The sequence below is a fragment of the Oxyura jamaicensis genome, chromosome 7 (genome assembly GCF_011077185.1).
Source record: "Oxyura jamaicensis isolate SHBP4307 breed ruddy duck chromosome 7, BPBGC_Ojam_1.0, whole genome shotgun sequence".
In the NCBI taxonomy this organism is placed as follows: domain Eukaryota; kingdom Metazoa; phylum Chordata; class Aves; order Anseriformes; family Anatidae; genus Oxyura; species Oxyura jamaicensis.
This window is the reverse complement of record NC_048899.1, coordinates 34,544,391-34,559,459: the sequence shown is the minus strand read 5'-3', so window position 1 is coordinate 34,559,459 and position 15,069 is coordinate 34,544,391. Positions and strand designations below refer to the sequence as shown.

Below are 15,069 nucleotides of genomic sequence, written 5' to 3'. Positions count from 1 at the left end.
TTATTTTTATTTATTTTTTATTTTATTTTTTTTTTTCCTACAAGTACTGAACAATTAACAAAAGGTGTTTGTTTGTTTTCCCAAATATCATATTTTTTAAAAGCAGTTTTCAACATTTTCTCTCTTCAGCTAGGGGAAGAGGCTGTTTACTGAGTTGAAGAAAAAAACAGTCTAAGTGCATATAATAATATATAGTGAAAAATAAATAGCTTCAGGAAAAGTACTATGTTCTGGCTATTTCTCTGAGAACACTTCAGTACAATCCCAATTAAACCTTTGAAAATAAGTCTTTGAGTGTGCATGTTCTGCTATGTACTTGTTTTCATGTAAGTATAATAAATGGTCAAAATGCACCATTTTGTTGTTCCAAAAATCATTCTAAGCAGAATGATATGAAACATTACACTGAAAATAACTCCTTAGTTGATTTTTAAGGATATGTCAGACCCTGAGTTTCCAATGAAAACAGAATTTTAATTTTCTTTGGCAAAATTATTTCACTTGTGTCTTGTACATCTCATAAAATACAGAGGAGTTTAAAATGACCATCTAATCCTCAGAAATAATTAGTTAGGATAATCCAAGAACTATATTCATCATCATGTTCTCTCCATGCTCAGTTAGAGATTTTAAGTATATCTAAGAGAAGTGTGTGCATGATTTGGGTGTAAACACATATTTTATGAATATATAAAAGTCTGTGTGTGAAATACTTTGGGGTTTATATATACTATTTTAAAAAAATTAGAAAGACTTGTTGGTATTATTTGTCTGTCGTGTCTTAGAAGTCTACTTGAGTGATTACAGAAAGCCATGATACAGGACAGTTTGAGTGTTTTGAAAAACTGAATTTTCCCAGTGGATCAAGAAAGTAATTTGCTACAGCTGGCTTCTGATAAAAATGGAAATAACCAATGGTTCTTCATTCTTACTTTAACTGATGAGTTTGTAGAAGCACATAACTGGACAAATTAAATAGTAATGTTCAAGAGCCTTAACGAGACCCTAAATACATCTTCAATGTGTCTTGCAATTAAAAATAACATTTATTAAACCTTTGCATATTTTTAAGAAAAAAAAAATATAGACATATAGACATACAAAAATATATTGACATAGACATAAAAGACATTTGATTGACTTCCTAGAATTTTATATTCTGAATAAATTTTCAAAATACAGACAACATCCTTTTCTTCAGAATAAAGGGAATATGTGATAAAAATGTACCAATGCTGCACAGAATTATTCAAGGTAATTACATTGCTTCAATTAAAGGGTTTGGAATTGTATTTAGGCAGAATAGCAGATAAAGCAAGAATAGCTTTAGTATATGCTAAAGAAGGTAGTTTTTCAAGATTATGTCTTATCACTTTAATCTTAATATTAGCGGGGGAAAAAATAAATTTAACTATTATGGCAAGAATGAATGTAACACAAAGTTTCTTTTCATTTTTATTCTATAGCAAAACCTATGAATTGGAGTTTCGTTTCGGTGGGTGCCTGTCTTGTGATTTATTGTTGTTGTATTCCAGATGTGCATTTTTTAGCACGTACAGAAATTCACACCTAGTCATTCATATGTGCAGCAAGACGGAGAACATAGTAGGCTGCATATGGGTTTGCTCCATATTTACTTTGTGTGTGAAGGATAGCTTGTGAGAGAAAATTGAAACTGTGTAAAGACATCATAAGACAGAAAGTTAACCGTACATCTTACTGTCATATGTTGTTTCTGCAGCACTCAGAAATGGTAGATTGGAGAGTCACTTGCAGTTACCACCCTGCAGAGAAAGCTTATTTTGGTGGAAAAGGAAGGATGCAAAACTTTTTAAGGGTCGTTATGACCTTTAAAAAAATGTACATTTAGTTGTCATTCCTAAGAAAAAAAGAAAATGAAGGCTTTTATCCCCTCAAAAGCAGAAAGGAAAGGATCAAACGTGATAAATTCTATGCAGGATTTTGTCCTGATCAGGTAAAATAACAGGCAAGCATACAATTGAAGCAATGTAATAAATCACAGTCCTGTGTTATCGTGTTACATCCACTTTAAAACGTTTCTGAACATGTATTTCTGTGTGTCTAAGGAAATGATATTGAGGTATTCTTTTTTTTTTTTTTTTTCCTCCTGCCAATGGAAAACAAATTTTATTTTGTGTTAGGTCTGTTTCTAATGATGGACAATTAGAGTAGTAAAAAAGTAAAAAAAAAAAAATAGTTGCAGTATTTTTCTCTTCTGCATTGTGTTGCTCTGTTCATTAAGAACTAGATGGATTGTCACAATCTGAGGCCACCTTTTCAGTGAACCAGATAGGATTTTAATCCCTTCCCAAATTCACACCTACTTACCCTGTTCCTTGCTCAGGCTGCTGTCTGTGTTACTGCAAATAAGAAAACCTTTGCTTGAACTGGTGCTTTCTGTGTAAAAATAAAGGTATTTTATTACAAATGTTCCCCCTAAGGCTTTTTGTTGAGGTTTTGCTGGTTTTGCCGGTGTTCTGTTGTGGAACAAATGGTTCGAGTAGGCTCTGTGCAGTGCGAAGGAGCTGTCTAACCAACTTTTATTTCTATCTGCAGTTCAGCTCTTTGCTGTTTCCTGTGTGGCACTAAATCTACAGCTTCCTGTGAGAAGATACTATTATTATTTTACTATTTGCACTCATTACTGTGAGTCCAAAATATTACGAACACTTGGAACGTGCGTCTTCTCTGTATTTTACAGAAATTATGGAGGAGCTGTAATAGAATTTTGCTCCTATGAGCCCCCAAAATATCCACCCAACATTTCATTCCAAAAACAGCTACAAAAGTTAAAACATGTCACTGGAGAGCCTCCTGGTTGTTACCCCTGCTAAAATAGCATGAATTTTCAAGGTGAAGTTGTTCTTACAGGGATGAATGCACTGTGCCTGGGGGGGAAAAAAAAAAAAAAAAAAAGCCCAAATCCAAAGGGCGTTTACCCCAAATGTCCCAAATGTAGCAATTGTTTTAAATATGATGTTTAAGCAAGTAACTAAGACTTGTCTGGTATGCTAACGACCATGGTTCACTTACCACCATGTGCTGATTTCTATTCCTTTAGATGCAGATGAAAAAGAGAACTACTGAGTCCAGGAATTAGCTTAAATGTCAAAAAGGAAAAAAAAAAAAAAAAAATGTTCCTGAACCCTGCTATAAAGCATACTATTAATTAAGTGCAATTTTATTTAATCAAATTACATTCATTTAGGTTACGTGCAGAAGAAATCAGATACAAGACTACACGACAGTCCCCTTCTGAGCGTACAGTAAATAGATCATCTGATACCACAAGCTTTAGTTTACAAGTGGAGCATCCCACAGATATTTTCATGCAGTCATTTTATTTAATTAGTTGATCACCTCTTCTGAAGAAGGTTCCCTGTTCATCACAGTCCCCATAATTTTAGTTATCCTGCAATGTATCTTGCTGTATTTACAGTGTGTCCTAGAGCTTATCTGGCTGGTGCCAATCAATTCCAAAGGCCTTCTTATTAGTTTTAAAACAGGTTTTGTTATTATTATTATTTATTTTATGTTATTAAATTTCATTCCATTTCTGTTACTCTGATTCAGTTTTGTCCATACCATAATCTCTCCTCTAAGTGAGAAAAAATAAAAAAAGGCTATAACTTGGTGCCACTTATACATTCCAAAGCATATGGTTAGTTTTTTTTCATTAAACAAGACTTTTCCCAATATTAACAGGATATCTTAGAAGCTTTCTGTCTTGATAATGATCCTTTCAATGTAATTTCTGGAAATTAAATACCCCTCTTTCAACTCATAGCTCTTATTGAGATATACTGCAAATCTTTTTCTTTAATCTGGATAGATCTGGTCCACGGCAGTAACTTTGCCTAAGAAAGCAGCCTTCTCTCTGTATATATTATATTAATTTACAACTGCTAAAACTTCATTGCAATTGACTCTGCCCCATGAACCACCAAGCTCTTTGTCATTCTTTCCTTCAAAATCTGCCCCAGCAGTTCCCATCTTTTTGAAATTAAGCTAGTGAACCTGTAAGTACTTCAGAAGAACATCTTTTCTGGTTCTTCAGCTTAAGTAGAATGTGCTATCTTTTAAATGTCAGTGCATTTGTAATCCTTATTTTTTTTCCTAACACGTAGTGCTTATGATAACAAACCCTTATCTCTGGTAACAGAAGACCAGAGGAAGAGGGAAGACGTGGAGGCAGAAGGTGGTATTTTCACTGTCATTTGACTGCTATGTGGCATCTGCCACGGGTTGGGCAGTGTAAATGTGAACTTTAGGTAACCCTATGGGATATGGGAGAAGAGGAAAAACCCTGAGTGAAGACAACTTATCAGTTACTGGGAAAGTTGTGGAGATGTGGATGGATCCCATTGAGATGAGCGTAGTGCTAGTGCCAGTCGAGTCAGTCAGGCACTGGGAGAGTTTGAAGGGGTCATTCGAGACCTGGGCTTTCTCTAACGGCTCCTAAAACCGAGGGCATCTGGAATGACTCAGGTGAGAGGAGAGGGAGAGACTGGGGTACCCCAAGACTGAGTTTGAGGCACCCAGGGCTCCCCCAGCCCTGCCCCGAGGGAAGGCACTGCACAGCTGGGACTGCTTTGTTACCCAGCCCACTCATTCATTTGGTCTTAAATCACAATGTGCTATCAGATATGCAATAGTTTATTTTATATACCTTTGTCCTGTTTGAGCATTCCTGGAACTGTGCTTTTCTTGTCCTCATGAGGGATTTAGGTTACTTTATGATAACACATTCCTTTTCCAGAGATGCACTGAAGGAACACCTGAGGTTTAAGAGCCAACTTGGGAGTTAGAGGAGCTATAAGAACTACAAATAGGCTGGCTTGCAAGTTGTCTGGGGAACAATTTAGAGTCTGGGACCTGGCAGCTGAAAACATAAGCTTCTGGACATGGTTATGAGTGTACCTCTTTCCTATTACAAAGAGGAATGAAAGATTGAGGAGAGTAATAAAGGACGAAAAATAATGACATGAATAAACCCAACCATGAAGCACGGTTGTATGTGACAGGAAAAAAAATGCAAATAATTTCATCATACCATGTATTGTTCCATACATTTTTTTATTTTTCTTTGCCAAAGAGTTGCAGAATTGTGAAATTTTGTCCCCTGCAAATTGTCTGATTGTGCTATCCAGTGTATGGCTTCTTAGGTGCATAAGAAGTTAAGGTTTCTGTCATTCAAATGGTCAAATGTAGCTTTACGAGGAGCACATATTTCTTTCAAGGCTAATGAGGTAGGCAGATCATGAATGCTGTGACTGAAAGCTTGGAAAAGAGAAGTAAGTGACGAAAGAGAACTTGGGGGAAATAAACAATAGTGATAAGGGAGCCATATCGTGTTTTACAGCTGAAGAAAGAAACTGTCCGGGTCTGAAAGGAAATTCCTACTCAGGACAGATGTCTTCTGTCAGAAAAGAGCAGCAGGACTCTTTAGGCCTGCTTCTTCTAGTTTGGGGGGGTGATAAGGAAGGGAAGATGAATCTGTGACCACTGGTATAAGAACAGGGACTGGGAAACTCACCGTTCCTGTTGTCTGGTGATGGCATTCTTCTTCAAATTAAGTTTTATTTGGTAACATGACTTTATTGTTGTTTGTAGTTGATGGGTTTGTCATTTGAGGATATTTTGAAATGTTACAGAGATTTTGTTGTTCAGATGGTGGGGAAGTAATCCCATGTTTTCTTAGCTGAAATCAAACTCTTGGAAAAACTCCAACCATAAGTTTTTAAGACTCAGCTGTTCAGTTGTGGAATGGGTTACACTTCATAGCCTGAAGAAAGTCATCTGAAAACTGGGAAATCAGCAGAGGGAGGAGGATGCATGTAATAGCCGGTGATAGGATGACTGTAAATCAGCAGTGTAATAGAGCTGTGAAAATAGCAAATGCCATCCAGTGATGGATGAATCTCCAGCAGATGCAGGGAAGTTACGGTGCCTTTGTATAGACACCAGCAAGCTCCTCTCTGGAACACCGTATCCAGTGCTGACCATGCACTGGTCAATAACATGACCTAAAATTGTAATAACTGCAGAGAAGGGCAACATAAAAAGCCTGCCTTATGAGATGAGACAGATTGACTTTGTTTGCTTAGCTCTAGGTGCTCAGTAGACAGTGGAAGAATTTGATTGCCATCGAGAAATACATCCAGAGGAAAAGACAGGTGAAAAGAACTGTTTAAGCCAAATAAGTGTGCTGCAGAAATCAGAAGATTATATTTTAGTCTTGAAGAAATTGTCATTAAATTATTAGATATAGATTAAGAGTCATTAGAATAAACCATTCTGGAAGAGAATTCTGAAAGAATCATTGGGACAAAACAGCAAAATACTCTAATGAGTTTGAGAAGTTTGAAAAAAGAGTAATATTTGATGCTTGCAAAGCACCTGGACTTGATGAAGAACATGACCCCTCTTAGTCTTAATTACCAATGAGCAGAATATGGGTCTTGGACAGTTTCAAAGAGCTGGGAGATTATTCAGAATTTCCATGCATGAAGAAGTCTGGAACTCTCAAAAAATAACATGCCTTAAAAAAATCAATTTAATGCCAAAATTTTTACTATTTTGTAGCTGCCCCAGACAGCATCCTCATTGTTAGTCACAGGAAATAAAGGCTGTAATGAACACAGATCTCCCCGTCCCTGTTAGAGCTGGTCCCTCAAGGTCAGTACTAATGTGTAGTGCTTGGGTTGTACAGGCAAATGCAAATGGTATTCATGCTGAAATTGCTCTGTGACTTGATAAAAGATTTCACCACCCTCTGCGGAAAATGGATGAGCAACTCCAGCACCATTTGTGAGCAGGAGAATTAGTCTAAGTTGCAATAAATACCACTACAACGTATTTTTGAGAACTCCCAAGGAAAGGAAAGACAGTGTAACTGTGGTTCAGTTTCAAGTGTTAGAAATGCAATTCTGATTTAAACCTAGTTCTAAAAATCTGTACTAGTATTAAAATACAAAATTGTATTTCAAGATTACATGGTAAAGCATCTAATTTCCTTAATTTAATCTTCAGTATGCTTTGATCATACAATGGCAGTTAGGCAATTATTTTCTTGTTCTATCTTTTGCCTGTACTTTAAAAGATAAAGTTTTATTACTGTCAGTCTCCAGGAAAAGAGTCCTTATTTTAAAATAAAAAGTATGTTAGTTACAGATTAAGTCATGATAGCTTCCTTAGCACAGCTGGTGCTAATATAAACCAGGTATTTAGGAAACTAAGAAATGACATCCCCATCCCCGAAAGGTGGACAAGCAACTTAAATTAGATTCTTTTTACTGTATGTATTTTTTTGACAGTTTTTTTTTTTTTTTTTTTTTTTTGATAAAAAAAGGTATCAGTTGTAAATGACCCAGAGAGAAATAGTTGCAAAAGGCAAACAATTATCATTTCTAACTTGTGAATTAGTCTGTTTTCTGACATCACATAGAAACATTAATCTTGTGCAAGAATACTGTGCACTAAGCAGTCAAGTCAAGTCAAGTCAGCCTGAAGTCAAGCTTCAGGTCTTTGTAGCTGCTCTGTGTATGTAGGCATATATACAAGGATCTATATATACACAGATACATAGGGGTGTGTATATACATGCATAAGTATACACATGTATATATGTATACAGAAATATATACAGATGTATGTGTGCCTGATGTCAGCAACAACACATTTTGGTTCTGTGATTGCAAGATGAGCTTTGATTTGAATAATTGAATCCTGAGATATAAAGTTCCATTAAATCATCTACATCTGATCCCCAAAAGTAAAGATTGTCAACTAGAGTACATGTAATGCTTTAACAACTTATTTCAAATGTAATAGGTATTGGTCTTGTTATTGCTGATTAAATACATACACACACAGATATATAGTCGCATATTTTTTTGGCTGTTTTCATTCCAAATGAAATATTTGCTTTGCAGACATATTTTTTACTTTGCATATCACCCATAGTGTGCACATTTTGGTTATATGGACCAGAATGTTAAGTGTGTGTTTTTTTAAACGCTCTTAAAATACAGCTGGAATACAAAATTACAACAAAGGACGAGACAGGAATATAAAAGTATTTTGATTAATCAGATTCCCTGTCAGGAATGGAGTTATCCCTCAAGAATGTTATAGGTAAAGTTTACTCTGCCTTATGGCCTGGTGATGGACTACTTGACCTTTCAAATTCTCCTCAAGTCCTACTTTATGATTCTGTGATCAATTCATTTTAACATTTGACAGCTGCTCTACCTACAGATAATTGTTATGCCTTCAATATTTTTACTGATGTTCTAATTTGTGTACTTTTCCAATGAAACACTCTTTAAGTACATTTAAATTATATTCTTATTTGTTTGAAGATGTTAATAATAAACGACATGGGTCTCATTTAGCTATTCAGCAACCACGTATTCTTTCTAGCTTAAAACATGCTACAATGCTGAATTTCTGTGAGATGTTACAAGACTATAAACTACTGCTTTTCAACATAAACACACCTAATATAGTGTTGATGCAGTGTTATTACCAGAAATGGTAATAACTAGGAGATAATTCACTTCATTTGCAAAATGAAATCCTGATTCTCCAGGTAGTTTAAGTAATATTCCCTCTGGAATCATATAATTCTTTGTAACATGCTAAAGTCATGACAAGGTGGTCTTTGATAGCAAGTGCAATTTAGTCTCACAAATAATTAATCTTGTTAAAATATTGTCAGGTTAATCAGGATTGATTTGTGTGTGCTAAATCCACTGAATTCTAACCAAGGATTGGGTTGAGAAGCTTCAGTAGGAATGTTTACTTCTTAGATAGTTTCCCATTACTCTTAATGGAATGACTCATTGGATTTGTGGAAACATTTTAAAGCTTTTTTTATAGTTGGTAGTCCTGTCCTGAATATTCCAAAGTGATATAAATGCACTATAGCCTAATGCGTCTTTAGAAATATATTTTCAAAAGCCTGACAGTGTGGATCACAGTATTTGCAATACCTTGTATGTAACAAATTGTTCTCCAAACCACCTAAGCACTTCCTGGTTTTGCCACTCTTTGGTACTTTTAACTATCTTGCCATTTTTTTTCCATAAATAATGGATATATAGATATATTTAACATACCTCATTTAACATAGCCTCTGATCATATGTATACTTACCATTTAAAAACAAATTGAGTACTACATGAGGGGTGTATCTGTGGTGTAAGGAAATACATTTAGAACTTCTGTACATTCTGCTTTAAGAAAATGCCATGTAATTGTGAATTCGTTAGAGGATATGTTGAATTTTTTGTTAATCACTGCTGATTGTCAATGTAGATTAGGTACAGACCCTCAAACAATAAAGAATGAAAACTTATTTTGTACAGTGCCACCAGGAGCTTTGCACAATGCTCACACCCTTTGAAACTTACAACATTTTGTTTTCTTTCTACAGAAAGCTTTTCTTTACAGACTACGGGAACGTTGCCAAGGTTGAGAGATGTGACATGGATGGAATGAACAGGACATGGATAGTAGACTCTAAAATTGAACAGCCAACTGCTATTGCACTAGACCTCATCAATAAATATGTGTACTGGGTTGACATCTATCTGGATAACGTGGAAGTTGTAGACTATGAAGGGAGAAAGAGACATACAGTAATTAAAGGCAGACAAGTAGGTATTTATTTGAAAATGTAAGAAAATGATATCAATAAATGAACATGCATAATGCTAACAGAGTAATTTCATATTTTTTTTTCTCTTTTTGCTTCAAATGTATTAGACATTAAAAGAACCAACTACATGTTCTGTTTTCTACAGGTTTTTGTTTTTAGCATATTTTTCAACCTATAGACAAACTTCCATTCAGTGCTGCATTAACAATGCACCATGTAAGTCAGTCCTCATTGTAAAAGACTTCAGGAGAAAAAATATGAGGCAATGGAAATATATTAGGGGATAAATTATTAATGTCAAGAAGATATCATGGCCAACTCAGGAAGGGAAGACTAAGAGGCAGAAGAATATTAAAGAAACAGGAGAATAACAAAAGGTATTCACCTGTTCGTACCAATCAGGATGCCCTCAAATCATATTTTGTTGATGGCAATGGTGTTTTCCCAGTTGATCCAGATGTTCAGAGTCATAAATACAAATGCTAAGACTGTATGAGTTGTTGAACAGGAATACATCAATCCATTATTGTTGTTTCAGGGTGGAGAATGGAGTAGTAGGTAGCAATTCCACACAGTTTTAAGGCTCATGGAAACTGAGGGAAAATTAGCAAAGACCAAAAAATTCCTGATTGCTACTCAGATACTTAGAGCTGGTGTGGGTACATCTGCTTCTGCCTGAGGTTAAACAGGGTGTGCAAAAATACATGCAGATACCCCTTTACCTATTGTGCTGTAATTCTTTATTTGCTTCCAGGTACTCACTGTTTACCAAAACACAAATAATTAGCATAATCAGCAAACTATTCTAAAGAAATTTTTCAGGGATTAAACTTTATTTCATAAGTACAAGCATATCAAAAGGCATGCTTTCCAAATGATACAGCCTTTCTGATTGATAGTCTGGACGGCTTTCAAAGGACTATTCTTAGTAGCAAGCAACATTTCTAGTCATGCGTAAGATAGCTGAAAATCTTTATGAGAAGTAAAAACCACCGAAACGAATAAATTAATAAAAAATAATTAAGGCATTATAATGTGCATTGTAAAAAGAGTCACATTGTTAATATTGTAAATATAAAGCTCTCATGGGAGTTAAATAAGAAAGCTTTAAACTGTGTGCAAATGGTAATAAGAAAGAAAGAGGATTATAATGCAGAGGAGAATTCAACAATTTGGTACAGATTCATCATTATTTTTAAGTCTGTTTTCTTTTTTTTTATCTCTGGTCTTACTCTAATTGGATTGAATTTTTATTGGGTCTTAATGAAATACTTCAATTGATTTCAGTTGTTTTCTTTTAAATGGCTAAAAGCAGAATACAATGGCTAGATTTGGTCAGCTGGGGGTAATTTCCAGGAAGGACTGAAATACTTGATGCACAACAGGTTTTGGATCGTTTTTGTTTTTGTTTTGTGAGGTATGTCTGAATTTGAGAATGAATGAGCTGAGTAAATACTTTGTGGTGAATAATTTATTGATTGCACTAGTAAGATATTCAGCTTGTGAATATCTGCCAACCAACTCTTGCTTTCAAAATTGCTCAATGAGATATTTTAAATATTTCAAATCTAGAGATCAAGTATAACCTCTAGATTATTGTACACATCATATCTGAGCTGTTATTGACTAACTGAATTTAGGTAATTTTTAGTCAGCATGCCCATGCACATCAGAGACGAATACAATTTTAGATTTTTTTTTTTTTTGAGGAACAAGCACTACAGTGTGACGACAGGAATATTCAAAGACATAAAACAAAAGGAACCTGAGTATAGCTGGGGAAACTGTATATTTATTTAGTTACTTAAGAAAATATTCAGAGATACAATTTTGCACTATTTACCTGGCTTTGATTATGTCACAATGAAGCAATACATTAATTCAACTAATAAACTGTTTAAAATATCTGTCTTTACTACATTTATTAGTGAATGCTAGAGAATACTTGTTAATAATATTAGGTATTAATAGTTAATTAACATTAGTTGATACTAATATAAACTGTTGTGCTTATTAACACAGTATGCAGGTGTTCTTAATTTCAAGACAGAGAACCAGGGAAATTCAAAGGCTAAATAAATACAGATTGCTAAATGTTTTTTATTTTTCTTTTTTTCTTGTACAAAACTTTAGTAACTATAAACTTGTGATTAAGAGAGTATGAACTACATTTGTAGTGTAGTTTGCATTTCTTTTTTAATAATTTTATCAACATACCAAGATACTAATTTATACAGTTTGCCATGTACATTTCACATTATTATTTGGTGTTCATAAAACATAGATAACCTAAAATATTCAGATAAAATAATGACTTTTTTTTTTTTTCCCCCCCCTCCCCCCTCTTTTCCAGGTTAGGCATCTTGGTGCTTTGGCAGTATTTGAAAACTATTTATATGCAGTTAATTCAGATAACTTCAGCATTTTACAGATAAACAGATATAATGGCACTGATGTTCAGTCTCTTACAAGACTTGACAATGCTAAAGGGATCCGTGTGTACCAGAAAAGAACTCAAACAGCAGGTAAGATAAAAATTCCTCTTTCTAGGAAATGTAAACCCAGTTAATAGGCAAATGTGTGATGAAGAGCATTTTTCCAGAAAGATGCCTTACAAGATGCAGCGAACATCTGACACTACAGCAGAACTCTCTTTGACTTCATCTTCCTTGTCTTCTGTGTGCTTTACTGCCAGTTTTCACACTTCCCTGACCTCCTATCACCTGAGCATTCAGCTTCGAGAACTGCCTAAGAGCCCCGATTTGTAAATTCTCTGGCTCCATATACTCAGACTTTCAGAATTTAACACTCAAAGTTGTTAGGTGTCCAATACCACCCACCTGGTTGAGTATTCAACCTTGGAGATGCCTGGTTTCTCTGGACCTGCTTTTCTCATGGGCTATAAACCTTGAGGGAGGCAAAATTCCTTCCCTCAGTCTTTGGAGTTGCCAAAAAGAATGGAGATGTAGTCAGGTAGCCCTCCAACCTGTCAGCAGAGTTATTGGTGAGACAGGAAATCGTTGTTAAGTTTCCCCTGGCTTTAATAAATACAGTCTTTGCCTTTTGTCAAAGAAGACTTCATTTTAGTCTGTAATGAAAAACTTAAAATCTCAAAATTTTTGGTAAAATAGCAATTTCTGAGGTCCATAGTCCTCAGGTATGACTTGAATCATAGGTCTGATTGCATAACTTTTTGCACTCAGAACATCAGCATGATTTGTGGGCACTTTGCACAAAGTTAAGATCCAAAATGTTTACAGCGATAGTTTATCAATGAGCATTTTTTGATACAACCAATAGCAGTAAATACTACAATCCTTGTCATGACTGCTGGGATGTAAAAGCTAACACACCAATTATGGTGATTAACATCAATGTTATTAAACAGCCAGACTGCTTTTAGAGAGGTTTCTGAAGTGGTAGCAAACTATAACTGATTGAACTAATCTTCGCCCTATAGCTGATGGCATTGATTTTGCAGATGTCAGCATCTGAAGGAGGCTGCAAAGACTCTCTTCTTGCTATAGGCCTCCCTCTTGTACCCCTGAGGGAGTCAGAGAGGTTGAGTATAGGAGAGACATGAGCACAGTGTAATCTTTTATTACATCCTGTGATTAATCTGCTCCTCTTGCCCTTTGTTCACTCTGCATGCAGCTCCTCTTGTTTTGAATGGACATGTTTGTTGCTTGTCAAGATTTGCTGTAAAGGCTGTCTGAACTTGGTAGAGTTTCTGTATACCTTTAACAATATTGATCTTAAACCACTGGATTACTTTTTTTTTAAAAAAAAAAAAAAAAAAAGGCAAACAACAACAAAAAAAGAAACTGAAAAGCTTGAGGGAAAGGAGAAAGAAGAGAAAAGCAGTTTTTGATCTAAAATACTGTTGTCCTCTTCTAAGTCAGTGTAGTAAATGCAAAACAATTATATATTTTTTTTTCTGATCTGATTTACCTTAAATAATTTTAAAAAGTGTATTTGATATATTAATCTGCTACTTTAGAGCTGTGTTTTAGGTGGATTTCTGTCCCATCTGTTCAAATAGGAAAAATGCTACAAGACTTATTTTGTTCTTTAGTTTCTGCACAGGCGTCTCCCCCAGAAAGGTGCTGTCTAATGCTGTTGAATGAATAGTGAACTGGAATGGGATGTTTGGCATGGCATTCCCTTTGCTGTCAAACAAAACAAAACAAACAAAGAATCAAACAAATAAAGGGAAAGTCATCTATCTCAGCAGAGTGCTGCCCAGCAAACAACTGCAGAAACTCATTCAAAAATGAGTGATCCCATACAGCACTGTAGGCTTGATAGGGACAAGATGGTTCTTTGGATACATGCATTTCTCCACTTTGGGTATCACCTTAAAAAACACCTTCTTTTGTAATTATATTCTATGGAAAGACTTATCGTGACCAAAAAATCCCTTTTTTCCCTGTCTAATTTTTTCTACATGCTGATGCATATAATAGTCTTATTTAAAATGGATTTCAATCGTGCTGTTTTTCACTCATTGTAGTCAGAAGCCATGCATGTGAGGTGGACCCATATGGAATGCCAGGGGGATGTTCGCACATCTGTCTGCTCAGCAGCAACTACAAAACACGGACTTGTCGCTGCAGGACTGGCTTCATCTTGGGAAGTGATGGCAGGTCATGCAAAAGTATGTTACTGGAATCAAACAGTTTGGCAGATGCTAATATTTCAGGGGTTATTTACTGTGTTATTTAACTTTAAATCAGTAACAACAGAAATCACACGGGTTGTTTTCAGGTAAAACTGCTTTGCAACGTGTACTTGACATTTGATTCATATACTCTTTTCACTCCTTAAAATGATTTGATTGGTGTCAGTTCACAGAATTGACAAATTAAATCAGGGATGCGTTTAAAATACTTCAAAAAATCATCACAAGTTACCAGTTTTACTCTTTTTTAAAAATATAAACTATGCGTTTATATTTTATAGGAAGAAATTCTTCATTCAGAGGGTGGTGAGGCCCTGGCACAGGTTACCCAGAGAAGCTGTGGATGCCCCATCTCTGGAGGTGTTCAAAGCCAGCCTGAATGGGGCTTTGGGCAGCCTGGTCTGGTGGGAGGGGGACATTGGATTTCCCCCCCCAACGGCAGGGGTGTGGAACTAGGTAGTCTTTAAGTTCCCTTCGAGCCCAAACCATTCTGCGATTCTATGAGTCTATTTTTGTCTGATTTCTTGTTCAAATGACACTGATTTAGTTCAAAAGAAAGGCGTGCAACTAAATGCTTTGATGGATGGTGGTAGATAAATGTATTTGACCTCAGTCAATCTTCTCCCTGTTTGCATGAACAATTCCAGCAAAAAACTCCGAGAGGCACTGGGAAAAGAACATATTTTAGACAATTTTAAGAGCT

The 15,069-nt window shown here is 35.5% G+C and overlaps 1 protein-coding gene across 1 annotated transcript in view; it reads left to right on the top strand.

Moving 5' to 3' along the window:
* The window catches only part of LRP1B (LDL receptor related protein 1B), a 674,736-nt gene that overhangs the window by 400,441 nt on the left and 259,226 nt on the right, over nt 1-15,069 (top strand). Inside the window, exons 8-10 of the mRNA XM_035332355.1 lie at nt 9,461-9,683; nt 12,039-12,210; nt 14,199-14,342. Of these exons, the coding sequence (XP_035188246.1) occupies nt 9,461-9,683; nt 12,039-12,210; nt 14,199-14,342 (539 nt within the window). The remainder of the gene's footprint in view (nt 1-9,460; nt 9,684-12,038; nt 12,211-14,198; nt 14,343-15,069) is intronic.